This window comes from Rhinolophus ferrumequinum, chromosome 8, assembly GCF_004115265.2.
Source record: "Rhinolophus ferrumequinum isolate MPI-CBG mRhiFer1 chromosome 8, mRhiFer1_v1.p, whole genome shotgun sequence".
Taxonomy (NCBI): domain Eukaryota; kingdom Metazoa; phylum Chordata; class Mammalia; order Chiroptera; family Rhinolophidae; genus Rhinolophus; species Rhinolophus ferrumequinum.
Window position 1 is genome coordinate 28156383 of NC_046291.1, and position 16271 is coordinate 28172653.

The 16271-nt window shown below is 38.9% G+C and overlaps 1 protein-coding gene across 1 annotated transcript; it reads right to left on the reverse strand.

The window, feature by feature from the left end:
• Positions 1–210: 210 nt before the first annotated feature.
• On the reverse strand, positions 211–15817 carry CTLA4 (cytotoxic T-lymphocyte associated protein 4). The gene is made up of 5 exons (XM_033112360.1): positions 15738–15817; positions 6435–6568; positions 3535–3882; positions 2615–2724; positions 211–1351 (listed from the first exon to the last, which is right to left on the reverse strand). The coding sequence occupies exons 1-5, from the start codon at positions 15740–15742 to the stop codon at positions 1247–1249; spliced, it is 702 nt and encodes a 233-aa protein (XP_032968251.1). The 5' UTR covers positions 15743–15817; the 3' UTR covers positions 211–1246.
• Between the last annotated feature and the right edge of the window lie 454 nt (positions 15818–16271).

The window sequence follows — 16271 nt, forward strand, 5'->3', positions numbered from 1 at the left end:
ACAGCTGACTCATGAAATATTACTTTCCCTTTTGGATTTTTTTCAGTTTGTTCCCAGTATTTCTAATATTGGAGACCCTACCTATGGCTGAGCGAATCAATCAAAAACAAACTCAAACACAACAGTCAAATACAAGGAAGATAAAGACACCTCTGAAACAATGACTATCACAGATTTTATTTAATTAAAAATATTATACATGTTGTTGCATTTTCATGGAAAATAGTGAGTTAAAAAACACCAACAGTGTTAGTTTTCAGAAACCTCCATGGACTCTATTCTTCCACCTGCTTCTTCTTTCTGTCTGTGGCATGAACCACGTATAAGGAATTGGGGCCCTGTGTAAATGGAGCTTCCTTGAAGTTCACACCCATAGAACACCTAGAATGAGACATTTTCTCAGCAATGGTGTTCCATTGAGTTAACTCAGATGCCACCAGTTTTGGCTTCCTTGAACACCGTTAAAAGGAGCTGACATAAAAGCCCAAAACACATGTCAACACCAATTCAGCTCGATCTGTCTGCAAGAATCTGCTCTCTCCTCCAGTTTCCAAGCCAGTTAGCAGGTGACCTTGTTTTTCACCTGGTGTATTAGTGTCCTGAGCCCCTTCACCAAACTTCCCGAACCCGTGGTGGGAAGACACTGCCATATAGTGTTTATATTCAAACTATGAGCAAGTACACAAAAGCACATGTGGCCCCTATGCACCATACTATCAAATATAAAATACATATTGGTACAATACAACCCTTGGAATCACTGGCTAAAATATAGCCATGTGAGTATTTTTAAAGTATTCATTTAATTATACACTTGTTAAGAAAAACAACACAGCATAAACGTTTAACTTGAAACATCATTTCAGCTAGAAACTTCTCATGTAAATACAAGGTGTGTACAATATAGTCCTCTTCTTCACTCCCTTCCTGGGCTTTCCCTGGCCTGTACCATTCCTTAACTTATTTCCTTCATACCACAGCATAATGCTGCATCCCCATGTTGCTCCCAAGTGATGCTTTTACTAAAATTCGATCTAATGTGACAGAAATACCCTGGTTCTGTTTTCCTGCTTCTTTGCCTTAAATTGTAGTACACTTAATTTGGGTTCTGCATCCAGCTTTACATTCAAGAGAGATGAATCCCCCCAAAGTACACAAACAAACAAAAATAACTGGAGAGCACAAAGGTAGAATTGCCTCAGTGCTTAGAAGTTGGAAAATGGTCTTTCTTCTTCATAATGGTCTCTCAATTGATGGGAATAAAATAAGGCTGAAATTGCTTTTCACATTCTGGCTCTGTTGGGGGCATTTTCACATAGACCCCTGTAGTAAGAGGGCTTCTTTTCTTAAGCTGCCAAACACAAAAAGAAACAGTAATTATTATTGAGGAGTACAGAAGCCACTTCTAACCATAATAGGACTCAACAGCTATTGGGTCCCTACCCTGTTGAAAAATGGATGTTCACAACATACAGAATTATAAACTCCAGGAGATTTTCTTGATTTGGCTATTAAAATTCATTTTAGATATATAATTCTGTGCTATAGATGTAAAATAGCGATCATTTCCCCTGATTGGAAGATAGGAGAAAGAGACTTTGAGAGAGATTCAGAAAAAACACTCAAAATGCCTATAAGTGACTGGATGTTGTTTGTGAGGGGACAAGCTTGATAAGATAATACACTTTAGTTATCCTGTTGGAGAGCTGTATTTCTCATCTCCACTCCTCATAAACTTTTTATTACTTTTTCTCTGTCTACATTAGTTTCCAGTTTTTATCACCTCAGTAAATTGAGGGCTAGCATACTACTCTGTGTAGTGGTTTATAGCAAATGCAGTAGGAAGAAACTGCAGCAACAGAACAGATTGAGAGAGGGTGTTGGAGGAGAGAGAGGGGGAAGGGGAGAAGGAGGCAGGGAAAGAAAGAGAAGGGGGAGGGAGGAAGGGAGAGAGAAAGAGAGGGAAAAGTTTGTGACAAAACCAGCCTTAGACAGAGGTGGCTGAAAGGGGTCCAAATAGGAGGCCTGATTCCATATCTCTGTCTCTTCCACCAACAACTGGGGTTCTCATTTACTGGGCTGGAAGGCAGGGAAAGACTTCCCAGTCAATATAACTGGGTAAAAGGGAGCCCTGGACAGGTATGATGTGGACAGCTACCACCTGGACAGGGAAGGTACAAATTGGATGGCACTGTGAGATGGCTTCCAGGTGACGCAGAGGGACATTAAGGGAGAGAATCAAACCTATCCAGGTGGTCTTCTCTAGCAGCATTTTGGCCAAGCTAATCTTGTGTTTCAGAGTTATTAACCTATGTACACTTGTCACGAAGATAAAGAGTAAAACAGCTGCCCCATGTTATTCAAATGGTTACTCAAACTGAAACCCTGTTCAGAAGCACACAAATATTCAATGTCAAACACACTCATCTAAAATGTTAGTCATTCTGAAACCTCAAAGGCCAATGCCAAGGGTTCTAGTGTGTTCTTCACAACTGTCCTTTTCTTCATTTATTGCTTCAGCTCAAGAAAAGTAAACTCAGAGGCGTCATCTGGCCAGTTGTTATCATTAAAGGTATCCCCACCCAAAGTGGAGTATTGGCAGCATCATACTCACCATTTTGCCCAAAGAAACAGCTGTGATGAGGAAGCTGTAAAAAAACAACCCTGAGCTCACTGCTGCAAGGATCCAAAGGAGGAAATCAGAATCTGGGCATGGTTCTGGATCTGCAACAGAAGACAAAGCAGAGCCTCCCTGAGACATTCTAAATTTTAAGGCCCTACTCCCCACATTGGTGAAGAAAGGAAGAAATTTGAGCTTCCAGACCTTGATAATATTGCTAGCCTACAGGTAGTTCTGGCTATTTGGGGCTACTTCCCCAAGAGTGCCTTATCAAAGGTATAAGGGCAAACTTGATGACAGTTATCACTCCAGAGTGAGTGCCCCAGCCTGCCAATACAAAAAAAGACCTTCCCCAACCCATTTTATTTTATAATCAGAATGCTGTTTGGTTTGCTACCCATACTAAGCAAGGCTACCATGTGACTGTCCAGAGAACTCTTTTTTTTTTTTTTCACGTGGGATTATTTATTGTTCCCTGAGAATGCAGGGCCTTTTTGAGGATTATGAAAGGTCAGTTGCAACTTTCATGTTAATTAAGAGAGTCATAATTATGTAGATTCCATGCCCTCATACCCCCTCTTTTTATTTTTTTTATTTTTTTAAATTTTTTAAAATTTATTGGTGTGAAAATTGTTAGTAAAATTACATAGATTTCAGGTGTACAATTCTGCATTACATCATCTATAAATCCCATTGTGTGTTCACCACCTGGAGTCAGTTCTCCTTCCATCACCATATATTTGATCCCCCTTACCCTCATCTCCCACCCCCCACCCCTCTTCAGAGAACTCTTAAAGAGAATTTCCACAACCTTAAAAATGAACCACCTGAAATTAAAGAACAAAACTATTCTCATGCAAAGAAGACAGCAACAGCATGCATAGGTGTCAGTTTAGTGATATAGTTTTGCTCACCAATGACATAAATCTGGGTTCCATTGCCCATGCCCACATAGTAAGGAGGGGGGTACATGAGCTCCACCTTGCAGATGTAGAGTCCCGTGTCCATGGCTCTCAGCCCTTGGATGGTGAGGTTCACTTTGTTTCCACTGGAAGTGCCAATGCAGGTGGAATCATCTAGGAAGGTCAATTCACTCTCCACCATGTACGTTGCAGCGCAGACTTCAGTTGTCTGGCTCCCAGCCTGCCGTAGCACTGTCACCCGGACCTCAGTGGCTTTGCCTGAAGACTCATACTCACACACAATGCTGGCAACACCTCGGCTGCTGGCCAGCACCACTGCAGGCTGGTCCACGTGCATTCCTAACATGGAAAAACCAAAGAGAACTCAGTGAAATCATGTTCACCCACCACCAGGCCCAGGTAAAACTTCAAGCCAGCAAAGGTTTATCTTTGATGGGCACCCTCCAACTTTACCTTTCAGTTATTCTCTTCTTCTGAAACAAGCCCATCACCCTCCCCTATCCCTTCCCTTCTCATCCATCCCAGCTTTCCCTCCATCTCTCAGCTGTCCTCCAGCTACTGTCCATAAAGGTATTTCCTTATTGGAAAATAGTTTCTTGAAGGTAATCAGTTGTGGCAGGAATTGTCATGCCTTCTCTGTGGACTTCATTTTCCCTCACATGTAGGAAAAGGGGATTAGATTAGATGATATCAGAGCTCCTTCCAAACTCTGGTATTCTAAGTTTATAATAAAATTGGAGGAACTATATATAGTTCAGGAAGTATGAGTCGTAGGGGAAATTTTGGAGGCTGAGGTATAGAATATTGCCTCATATCTCAAAACATACCTCAGAAACCTCTGTCGACATTTACCTGTCCCTGTACCCCTATTACCAGAAAGTAGCTGAGCCTTGGTTCACAGTGCCAACCACCGCCTTCCCTGGCGTTATTATCATAAAGTGAGGGATGCTGCTAGATGAAGGAAGCCACAGAGCAGAGGGCACCGGGTCGTTTCCTCTCCAGGCTGAGGCAACCCTGCTGTTAACTTCTGTGGGCTTCCCCTGCCACCACCACCACGTCTTCCGCTGCCTTCTCTCCTCACTTGAAAACCCTCATGGGGTGTTCTTTTTCCCTCTGGCTTCTACAGAATACGAGAAGCCAGCTCTACATACGAAACGGCTCCCATCATCTAAAATATGGCGGCTTCATGTCAAATTACCTTTCTGTAACTAACTCCTCTCAGTCAATCATACAAGTGACACCCACAACTTGTACTGAACAATGTCACTTATCTTGCTCAAAGCCTTTGCTGCCTTACATAATATGTGTTGCAAAAACAAATAAAATAAATAACATTCAATATCCTCCATGATCTAATCCCAACCTAACACTGGAGTCTGAGATTCCATGACGCTTCTTTCTGTATATAAATTACTCTATGTTGAAGGTGCTAGTCCTTTCCCCAGAGCACTTATACTGGACAATATATGTCCTCAGAATAGAGAACAATATGGCAGCAGCCATTGCCATGGATAATCCAGCAGTCCTGACTGGCTAGACAACAGTCTCCTTCCACAACCCTCATCTCTGTCTATCAGAGATGCCCTCTGACACCCTCTGAGCATCCTCTGAGCATTAAGTCTACTTAATCAAGTTCTGTCCTATATTAAAGCTCTTTGTCCATTAATCACACCTCCTCCAGCTTCTGCTTTTGGCTTATAAACTCTTGGGAGCAGCCACTACATCCTGCCCAAATAGACACTCGATAATCATTATAGTATTGACTCTAAGCGTAAAGACGAACAAATGTCCTGCTTTATCCCAGGAAAACTCCAAATTATCGCCACTAAATCTGCTCACATTCAATTTCCCAGTATCTACAGTGGGAGGATCCTAGTTATAGGTTGAGATAAATTTCCTAAAAAGTAAATTTGAATATTTCTAAAGGTCCAAAACATGTGAAATAAAATAATATATATGAATATTTCTTATCCAGTAAAAATTCAATCATCAAACATCTTTTGAACACCTACTTCATACAAACTACATGGTTTCTGGACCAAGAAGGTCCAGAGAGAAATAAAGTTGAAATTCAGTGGAAATGCTCATCATTTTACACCATATCACAAAACCTAGTAGCAACCTTTACAGAGCTTTATTTTACTTGAAAACTGGCGAATCTGCCTCTGAAGTCCACAGATAGATCAGGCAGCAATTGAGTATCTTATGCCAAACAAACTGATGGCTTGTCTTCTTTCTTTTTTTCTTCCTTTCTTCTTTTCTTCCTTCCTCTCTTTGTTTTTGTTTTGCAATTTCAAACTGTTTCATTTTTTTAAATAATTAGCTACCTCGTTTATAGAGTTGATTAAGAAGACCTTAAAACCTTGAATTAAGTAAAGAAAGGTTAAGATTTTAAACAAGCTGGCTAATTAGTTTATAGAAGAGAATTAGAGAACTTTAAAACCTTGAATTGGGGAGGAAAGAAACTTTCCATGATTTCTTCAATAAATGTTATTTTAAAAGAAAAATTTTGATCTCACTCTGATTCCAAAGTCAGATGTATTCAGGACTGTGGATATCTCTTCTCTCTTAAATCACTTAACTTTACAGTATTTTCTTCCATTCATATAGGAGAGTCTGAAATTGCTTATGTCTCCCAAACCAAATCAGATATATTTATCAAGCCCCTACCCAGTGTCCGGCTCTCTGCTATGAGCTGTATCTCTGCTTATTTGCTGCTGCCAGCTGTCCCCTGACTGCCTTGGGATTCAGAGCTATCTAAGCCAGGAGACTGGAGTTTTACCTTTAGCTTATGGCTTTGCTAGAAATCACTGCCCTTGACTGCTGAAAGAAATGAAACCCAGATGGGAGAAACACCTCCTCCACCTTCATGCTCCAAAAGCCTCACTCACCTTTGGAAAAGATGGGGATGAAGAGAAGAGAAATCAGAGCAGTGCAGGGCCAGTTTCTAGAAACCAGATCCATCTGAGCTGCGTGCCTCCGGAATCCAAAGCAAACCCTGGCTGTATGGGAACGGTGTGCAGGTCTTCAGGAAGCAGAGCAAAACCTTTCAGGATCCTGAAGCTTTGAAATGTGTTTGAACCCACACAGAATCAAGGACTTTATACAGCTGGCTTTGATCCCAGATAAGTATTAGTATCTAGTACGTTTAGACAGTACCTGAATAGAAAGCTTTTTTGTTTTGGTTTTACGAGAAAGGAAGCCGTGGGTTTAGCTGTTACGTCGAAAAGATAACCTCAAACACTCAAAATAAAACTAAAAAAAAAAAAAAAAAAATTCATGGCTGGAAAATGTAGTCAAGTTGAAACTAAAGCTTTGAGGAAAACTAATTGGAGCCTTGAGGGCAGGAGTCCCCTAAATCCCAATTTTATCCCCAATTGTCTGGGAATCTTTCAGCACCCAGTTCATTTCATTGACACACCCCAAAACTGCTAAGCTGCCGGCTCTCTGAGCCCTTAAGCTAATGACAGAATTAGTCTATGGACATTATCAATAAAAGCTCTGCTTTCTACCTGTGGAGCACCATCTATGGCATTACAGGTAAGAGTTTTTATTTCTCCTAGCTCCATTTGGTTGAGAGAAAATACCAAAATAACAAGAAATAATTGTCTCTGCCACTGGTTTTGCAGATTAGGAAAGAATTCAGGTGCTCTTGAAAGCCTTAACAAAGACAAACCAGAGTTGAAGAGGTCCAAAAAAAATCAACCAAAATGATCCAAGAGATTCAAAACTTCCATAAGAAGATAGACATTTTTTTTTTCTAAAGGGAATTTTTCAAGCAGGAAATCCAAGAACTCAGGTTAAATATGACTGAAGTGCTTAAATTCATCAAAGTTGTAGGTTGGACAAGTGTTCATCCTATAAGAGAATATTAAGCATTGGGGACCCTCCCTTCAAACAGGGGAGTTTTCATATATTTCAATGATGAAAGAAACATTTATTGAGAACTTAATGATATTCCAGAAATTGTGTATACTTGGGATTGAACAATAATAAGACAAAAACATAGTCAGTGCTTTAAGAGACTTTTAGAAGACTGACATGCAAACAGACAGTTACGACATGGAATGTGGTATTTGCCTACGTAAGACCTTCCCAGTTTCCCATTGTCCATGCACCTCAGCACGTCAGAGGAGGCTCTGTAGAAAAGGAATCTAATGCCTCTCTTTTTATCCCATCTTCCAGCATTCCCTCACATGTCTCCTTCCTCTGTTTGTCTTTTCTCCAACACCTCTTTCAGGTCTCATCATTTTTATCCATGCTATTCCTACTGCCTTTTTTCTTCCCCTCACCTGTTTTATCCTCCCTCTCATCCTCCCTGAGTAAGCTAAGGTGTCGGCTCTTCCAAGAAGCCTCTCATGACCTGCATTTTTTTTTTTGATACTCTCCTAGCATCTTATATAAGCCTTTAAATCTCAGCTGAAATGCCAGTAGACAATAACAACAGACAATAGGAACTTACTAAAGGCCACATCCTAGACTGGGCACTGGAAATATAACAATGAAAAATGTACATTCCTGCCCTTGAGAGGAACCCACAGTGTGGCAGGGGTAGACGCCTAAACCCATGATCATGGGAGAATGGATACATGCTGGAACTGTAGTATAGCACAAGCTGTAGTCATTGGTTCAGCAGTCATTGGTTCAGCGTAAGGAAGTCAGAAAGGGCGTCTCTGAGAAAGTAAAACCTGAGCTTATTATTGAGGACCAAGGCAAGGGGTGGGTATTCAGACAAAAAGAACTTTATGTGCCAATGTTGGAAAGGGCATGAGACATCCATTATGGTCAGAGGAAAAGGTCAGCATGGAGATCAGCAGTAGGTGGAAGCTGATGTTCTTGGTAAGGAGGGCCAATGCACCACAGGAGCAAATTGGCATGGCTGTTCCCATTATAGGGAAATTCCCCCTCGCATAGGAAGAGAGGTGGGGAGGACGGGTTCAGCTAAGAATAAGATATAACAAGAAAAACCAGGAAGGAGACTATTGCAATATTCCAGGCAACCAGGAATTGGCAAACATTTTCTGTCAAGGGCCAGAGAGGGAATATATTAGGTTTTGCAGGCCGTATGGTCTCTGTTGCCACTACTCAACTCTGCTGTTGTAGAGTGAAGGCAGCCACAGAAAATATGTGAGTGAATGGGCATGGCTGTGTTCCAATAAAACATTATTTACAATGTACCTCAACATTATTTACAATTATCCTCAATTAAAAAGAAAACCCATAATTTACAAAAACAGGTGGAGGTTGGATTTGGCCGGTGGACCATGGTCTGCCAACTCTTGGTCTAAACAAAGGCAATGACAGCAGTGGTGACAGGGACCCAAAGAAGACTAATCCATAACCAGTGAGTAGATGAAGAAGTTTAGGATGACACCAGATTTATGGCTTGGGAGGTACTGTGGTGCTGCCAGGAATTGTTCAAATGTTTGTGGAGTTTTATCTCATTCAAGTCTCAAGACAACTCTACGAAACAAGGATTATTGTCTTCCCCAATTTATAAAGGAGGAAATCAAGGAATTGAGAGTTGAGGAGACTTATCCAATCCCCCATAGTCAATGGTGGAGCCAGGATTTGAAGCTAGTGATGCTGTTAATCACTACACTATAGCGAAGGCTTTAAAATAAAACAGAAGGGGATTTGAATCCTAGCACAGAGACTTGCTAACTGCTCATCTGGGGCCGAGAGCCCAATGTCCTCCAGAAAACAGTGCTTACTTCTGAAGTCTATGACAAGGATTAAATAAGATAATACATGTAATATGTATAAAAGACCTATTATGGTAGTTGGCCACTCAATAAATAGGAGTCTTTTTATTATAGAGTCACTGAGAAAACAGAAGTGCAATTTACTGGAATAGAGAACGTAAGAAGAGCAGATCAAGAAGTGAAGATTGTGAGTGCCATTTGGGCATGTTGAGTTTATGGTTTCCATAGATGGGAAGGTAGAGAGACTTGAAAGCAATTTCCAATATGGATCTGGAGCACAGGATAAATATCTGACTTAAACACATTAGCTTAGGCAACCATGAAGCCACTGATAAAAATTTCACAGGGCCAAGGCACACTATAAACATTTGAACACTCTACAAACATTTGTTAAGAGAACAGATGAGTGAGTGAAAACTGTTTAACCTTAGAAGAGATGAAGGTTGTACCAGGAACTTTCAAAGAAGTTTTACAAAGTCCCCTAATTGTACTTTTATGAAACTATTTCTTCCATAGTAAGAAAATTAAATTGTTGCGAAAACACTAGGTAAAAGAATGTTGGTGGAAAAGATATATTCACATATACTATCCGATAGATTACTTGATAATTACAAAGGGGAAAAGATAACAAATCCAGCAGCTACTGCCTTAACCAAGTGATCGAAGTAAAGATCACCCATATTGGGACGTTTTGTATCATGTGCCTCCAGATACAATACACTGAGAAGAACACAACACCTCTGCAGTATTACTGCCAAAATTGTTTAAACTCAATCTAATCATGAAAAAACCAATTAGACAAATCCATATTGGTGTTCCTCTGCAAAACAATTGACCTTTAAAACTGGCCTTTGATTCCTCAAGAATAAATTCTTTGTAAGACTGAAGTTTTTCAAAATAGGAAGTAGAAAGCAAAAATTATAAGACCACTATTAACATGGTAGGCATAGATAAGCCAACTGAAATTTAGAAAGAGGAAGCAACTTGCTCAAGGTTACTCTTCAACCCTCTTCCTCACATCCATTCTCCACCTGGGAGACAGACCCCAGTGGATGACTGGGTTTCCTGGCTGGTTGTCTTCTGGGAGGGATCAGCTAATAGGGGCACCAGCAGAACATTAAAGGGCACGAGGACAGAGATCAGGATATTTCTTCCCTGGTCTCTCCCAGATTCGGGGCCCTGTTTCTAGCAGTACCAGTAGCCCTGCACAAATACAGCTCTTGTTTGGTGGCCCCTACCTCTCTTCTATGACGCTAGTTCTCACTATTTCTTTCCCTAGTCCTTTTAGTCCTGTGAATGGTATCAGCTGCCACCGTTGCTACCACCTGAGTTCATTAACATCCTCTGCCCCCTTCCCTCTTTAACACCTCTCAAAACATAGTTCTTTCATAAATCTCTTATTTGAACCTCATGTGTCCTGTGGAGTAGTTGATTGATCCAGTCCTACAGCTGGTAAGTGGCAAAAAACAAATTTAAATTCTGGTCTCATTCCCATCCAGTACTTATTTTTTTCTCTATTATCTCATGTGCAATAACATGTTGTATCACTTACAGTTGTATCTATTACAGTCAATCATGTCTCCCCTATTTCAAATTCTACTTCCACAACACTCACCCTCTCACCCCACACATAGCATTTATAAAAACTAGGACCTCTTTTGTATATAAGAGGTGATAGAGAATTTCTGGATTTTGATTTAGGTCTCAATTCTTTTTGTCTTGCACCTCATTTCCAGTTCTGGGGAAAGTGCTAATAAGGAAGGATTGATTCAATCAGAAGATAGACAGATACTAATGCACCCAGCACAGTGGTTAAGAGCATAGCTAGAGTCAGACAGACATGAGTTCAAGTCTTGGATCTACTGCTTACTAGATGTGATCTTAGACGAGGTTTTTGAATTTTTCTTATCGTCAGTTTCCTCATCTGTAAAATATGGCTAATTGTGGTAAATATCTTACAGGGTTAGTGTAATGATTCAATGAGACTATACCAATAAAATATTGAAAATTGTGCCTGGAATATACCGTGTTTCCCAAAAACTAAGACCTAGCCGGACAATCAGCTCTAATGCATCTTTTGGAGCAAAAATTAACATAAGACCCGGTCTTATTTTACTATAATATAAGTCCAGGTCTTTATAATATAATATAATATAATATAATATAATATAATATAATATAATATAATATAATATAATATAATACTGGGTCTTATATTAATTTTTGCTCCAAAAGATGCATTAGAGCTGATTGTCCGGCTAGGTCTTGTTTTGGGGGAAACAGGGTAGAATGTACTCAGTAAATTGTTAACTTATATATTCAATACAGAGAAAACTATGGATTTCAAACTTCAGTTGTTATATAAACCTTTCTTTTATTATCATTTCTAGTGAATGAATGGTACACTAGACTAAAAATCAGGTACTAAATATTCTAATACTCACACATTTATTGAATTTCAGCCCCTGTCAGTGTCTCCAAATAGCTTATTATTATTCAGACCAAGTCTGAAAAGTCACAACTCTAGACATAGTATAAGAAGTATATATTGGGAGATCTCAGTTATTCAGTGGTTAAAAATTCAAATGTCTGAGGGTCCCACAACCTTGAATATTTTTATTTCAGGGTAAGAAGGAAAAAGTCAATTTTTACTTTTACTACTCCAATTTGAGAAAAAAAAATAGTTTGATGGTAAAGGAAATGAAAATAATTGGCTAAAATTAGGGCTTGGGGATTCACTGTGATTTTATTTTATCTTCCTATATCCTACTAGTTTGAGTAAACCCCAGACTGGTTTTGTAGTACTCTTAGTGGTTTCTGGATTTGAAAGATCTCTCAAGATTTGCATAATTCACAGTGATGCCTATAATGAAGTGTCTTCGGTATTCCAGATGTGATAATGGTTTGAGTAGGGTAACTGAGTTGTTTTACTTAATTGTAGAACTCCTCTGAATTTGTAAAGCTCATTCTGAGCTTAATTGAACTTTTCAGTTACTTTAAGCTTTATTTTTTTTTTTTTTGAAAACCCCTTCTACTATCCTTTCCCCAATAAGCATACCCAAAAAACCAAACTTTTGTTGAAAGATTTGCACCTGGCATTGACTGTGGTACATACTGCAAAACATCCTTTGCTTGATGGTTTCAGATGTAATGGGAAGAATGAAAAGTCTAATATTTGCATAGCATGCAGTTTCAGGACATCCCATTACGTTGAGACAGTAATCATGCCTAATTAAGGTTATGTACTCTGTGTTTTTGTGCTAATTAGCTCATCAAGTACAACTCCTTTCAAAATTCAGTTCAAAGGAAAAAGAAAATCATCTACCAAAGTAAGTGATTGCTGAAGAAGGATCTATCAATCATCTCACTTTGAAAGAGAGTTAAAGAGAAAGGAAATGATATGCAAAGTGACTGGAAAGAAATTTTAGCTTCGTTACCATTAAAGGGTGAAAATATGGGCTGGGCAAGAACTCAAATAAATGTACTAGGAAACTATAATCTGCATCATGAAGTCAGGTAAAAATGGATGTTTCTGAGCTATGGACTTTCTGCTAGTCCCTTAGTGGGGAAATAGAATAGGTTCTTCCTGGCTTTTCAATCTACATTGTCCCCTCGCTGGAGATGAAATGGAAGGGATTGTCAAGGAAGTAAGTTTTATTTGCTGGTCTGAATGACAAAATACAATGCAGAGGCTGCTTCAGTTGAAGGTCAATGCTCACCTATCAGAATTTTACTTATGTAGAGATGAAAACAAATAGCATTTTTGAATGAATCAATGACAAAGTCAACCGTGGTCACAGAGCAATTTGTAGCATGATCAATGTTCTAATTGCCAATCTCCTTACTTTATATGATAAACCCTTTTGAATATCTTATCTGTATTTATGGATAATGGTTTCTCATTATATGTCGTCAGGTTTTAGCCATCATCATCTCTGATTATCTCTCAATCTCCTTAGCTTTTCATACTAAAAGAAAAATTAAGGTTGGATTGTGTTTCAGTCTTAATTCTTCATCCATGTTGCAACATAGCCAGCCAGGAATACATTTAGGGAAGCGACTTTATCAATAGACAAGAATAGATGTTTTCAAAGTAGGTTACCCCTTTATTTTACATATTGGAAAACTGATACTGAGAAGTTAATTGACTTGCCCAGGGTCACATATTTAGATTTTAATCCTCCACATTTAGATCTTATTCCATCATCAAGGAGAAATGGACAGAGAGAGAAGGGTAAATGGACAGAAAGAGAAGGGTAAATAGTCCATTATTTGACCTCTGAGGCACCCCAGCTCACTTCACCTGACTGGTACATTCAGATTCCCGTTTAGCACAAGTTGAGATAACTCAGCACAATCTCCATTTTACAAAAGAGGAACCTTCACCACTCATTAATGTTTTCTTGCCTTAGTACAGGAGGAGGAAACTTTGGAGAGGGGCTGAAAATTTTATTTAATGCTCAATCACCCACTCACCCAACTCCAAAATGTTGCTAGCTTTCTATAAGGAATGATATTAGAAATGTCAAACATTTGATGGAACCCATTTCTCCCATGATATTTGTGGCTGATGCAATCTCAGCCTCAAGCACTTATTTCAGTTTCTTGGTTACAGAGACAATCACTGTTTTCATATTTGAGCTGTTATTTCAAGCCCTGCTGCTCCTATAACATTTGAATGATTTCAGGTCATGACCCCCTTCACACCTCAAGTTCACAAGAAACTGTTATGTTCGAACCTTGAGCACAGAAAAGGAAAATTTTTACTTCTTTCCAGTGTGAATAATCGTAGCGGTGATAGTGGAGAAAGGTGTGTTAGATGATGAGGAACACAGTGTGTTTGCACAGCCTGTTGTAAGCAGTAAATCCTTGAGCTAGAAGAAATGTTAGAGAGTTCTGCTCTCCCACTTTATGGATCAGAAAATAAAGGCCCAGGGAGGTGAAATGATCTACCCAAAATTATATACACAGTCTATTGGTGGCAGTACCAAGATCAAAGCCCCCAAATCCTTTACTCTAGTTTAGTTCCCTTGTCACTGTCATTCGCCATCTTCCCAAGACCTGTTAAACTAAGATGGTTTCTGGCTGTAATTTCCTGCTAGTTTTCAACTTGAAATCCAGCACTACCAAGTGGCCTGGGAGGACTTAGGTACTGACAAACACAAATCTGCAAATCAGATTTTATTTAAATTAAAAAAAAAAATTATGGTCTCATAGCAGCACTAATCATAACAGCCAAAAGATGGAAACAACCCAAGTGTCCATCAACGGATGAATAAACAAAATGTGGTCCATCCATACAACGCAATATTATTCAGCCATAAAAAGGAATGACGCGCTGATGCATCCTATAATGTGGATGAACCTCGAAAACATTACGTGGAGTGCAAGAAGCCAGACACAAAAGACCACATACTGTATGATTCCATTTATATGAAATATCCAGAAGAGGAGAATCCATAGAGACAGAGATCAAAGCATTACTTGCCAGGAACTGGGAGTAGGAGTGAATGAAGAATGACTGATGGCTATAGAATTTCTTTTGGAGTGATGAAATTGTTCTTGAACTGGATAGTGGTGATGGTTGCACAACATAGTGAATGTACTAAATGCCACTAAATTGTACATTTTTAAATGCTTAAAATTGTAAATTTTATGTTATGTGTACTTGACCCCCCACCCCCACACACTCACACACAGGAAATATATGGTCATGCTGAAGGATTCAGTTAGCATTCATCATCTTAAAAAGCATACCATTGGTCTTAGAGTATGTATTGGCTATACTTTTGGCTCTTCTTTAAATATAATCAGAACAAAATCTGTAGCCAAATTCACTTCTTTCCAAGTACAAAAAGAATGAACTGGTAAACATATCTTTAATGGCTGAGGCAAAAGAAAAAGATTCTGGTTATGTCTCATCATCAACAATTCTGACCACATATCACACTGTACCATCATCAGCCAGAATCTGAGATATGGATCATTTGGCTCTGTTCTCCCCTGGGAACATATTTCTAACAGATTACTCAGTTATGGAGTAACTAAATGAGATGGAGGGAGGCCATGTCAAGAAACAGGCTTAGCGAACTGTATTATTCAAGCATGCTTTACCATGTAATTTAGAAGCAGCTGGTTACGTTTAGCAGCTCTCCTTAGCAGGCCCCATTTAATGGATTATTCTCTAAAAAGATAATCTCTAGCCCAGTACTTCATTCATGAGTAGGAAACTAAGTAATTGCACTTGCATAGTCACATCAGGGCCTGCCGAAAGCAGTTAAGAGTAATGCACTATAACTAAAACTAAGCGTTTTTAGTTTTTGTTTGGCACATGTACAGAGCCGTTTCTATACTCATCTAAGAGTACACATCTAAGAGAATTGTGTTAAGACAATGACATTGCCTGTAAAACGCTGAGGAATCCACTGCTTATATTTTTGTCATTTCTCAACATTATTTCAATTCAGTCTGACCACATAAAGTTCTTACCTCATGTAAACTTTGCAGTTCTAGCCATTTTTGTTACATTGGTTAAGAAATGCTGACAGCTGGAATATACCAGTAACATTTGTTTCCTGTCCTCCAAAAAAAAAAAAAAAAAAAAAAAAGCAGGTTAAGAAACATCAGTCAACTATATCCCGTGCATTTCACCCTTTGGACAAGATAGACAAATGTGTGCTTAAGAACAAACGAGGTTGTTAGGAATTTTAAACTCATACTATAAGAAAGAGCTAATGGAAGTTATTATTTTTAAGAATGAAATCTTTGCTACTGAAATTTATTATCCTGATTTATAGGATAAATTTAGCACCAAGTTCACAGTGATAATGTTGGGTAAATGTGTTTCTTTTCTCATCATTTAGAACCACTATTTTCATTTGAGAAAATAAATCACTTCCAAATTCTCTGGCTCTCTCTTTAGATATCCAGGCCTTCTTTTAATTAGCATCATAAATTGTTTATGTAAACAAATGTCACTTGTATAATCTGGATATATTCATTAATTTCAATATCTTCTATAGC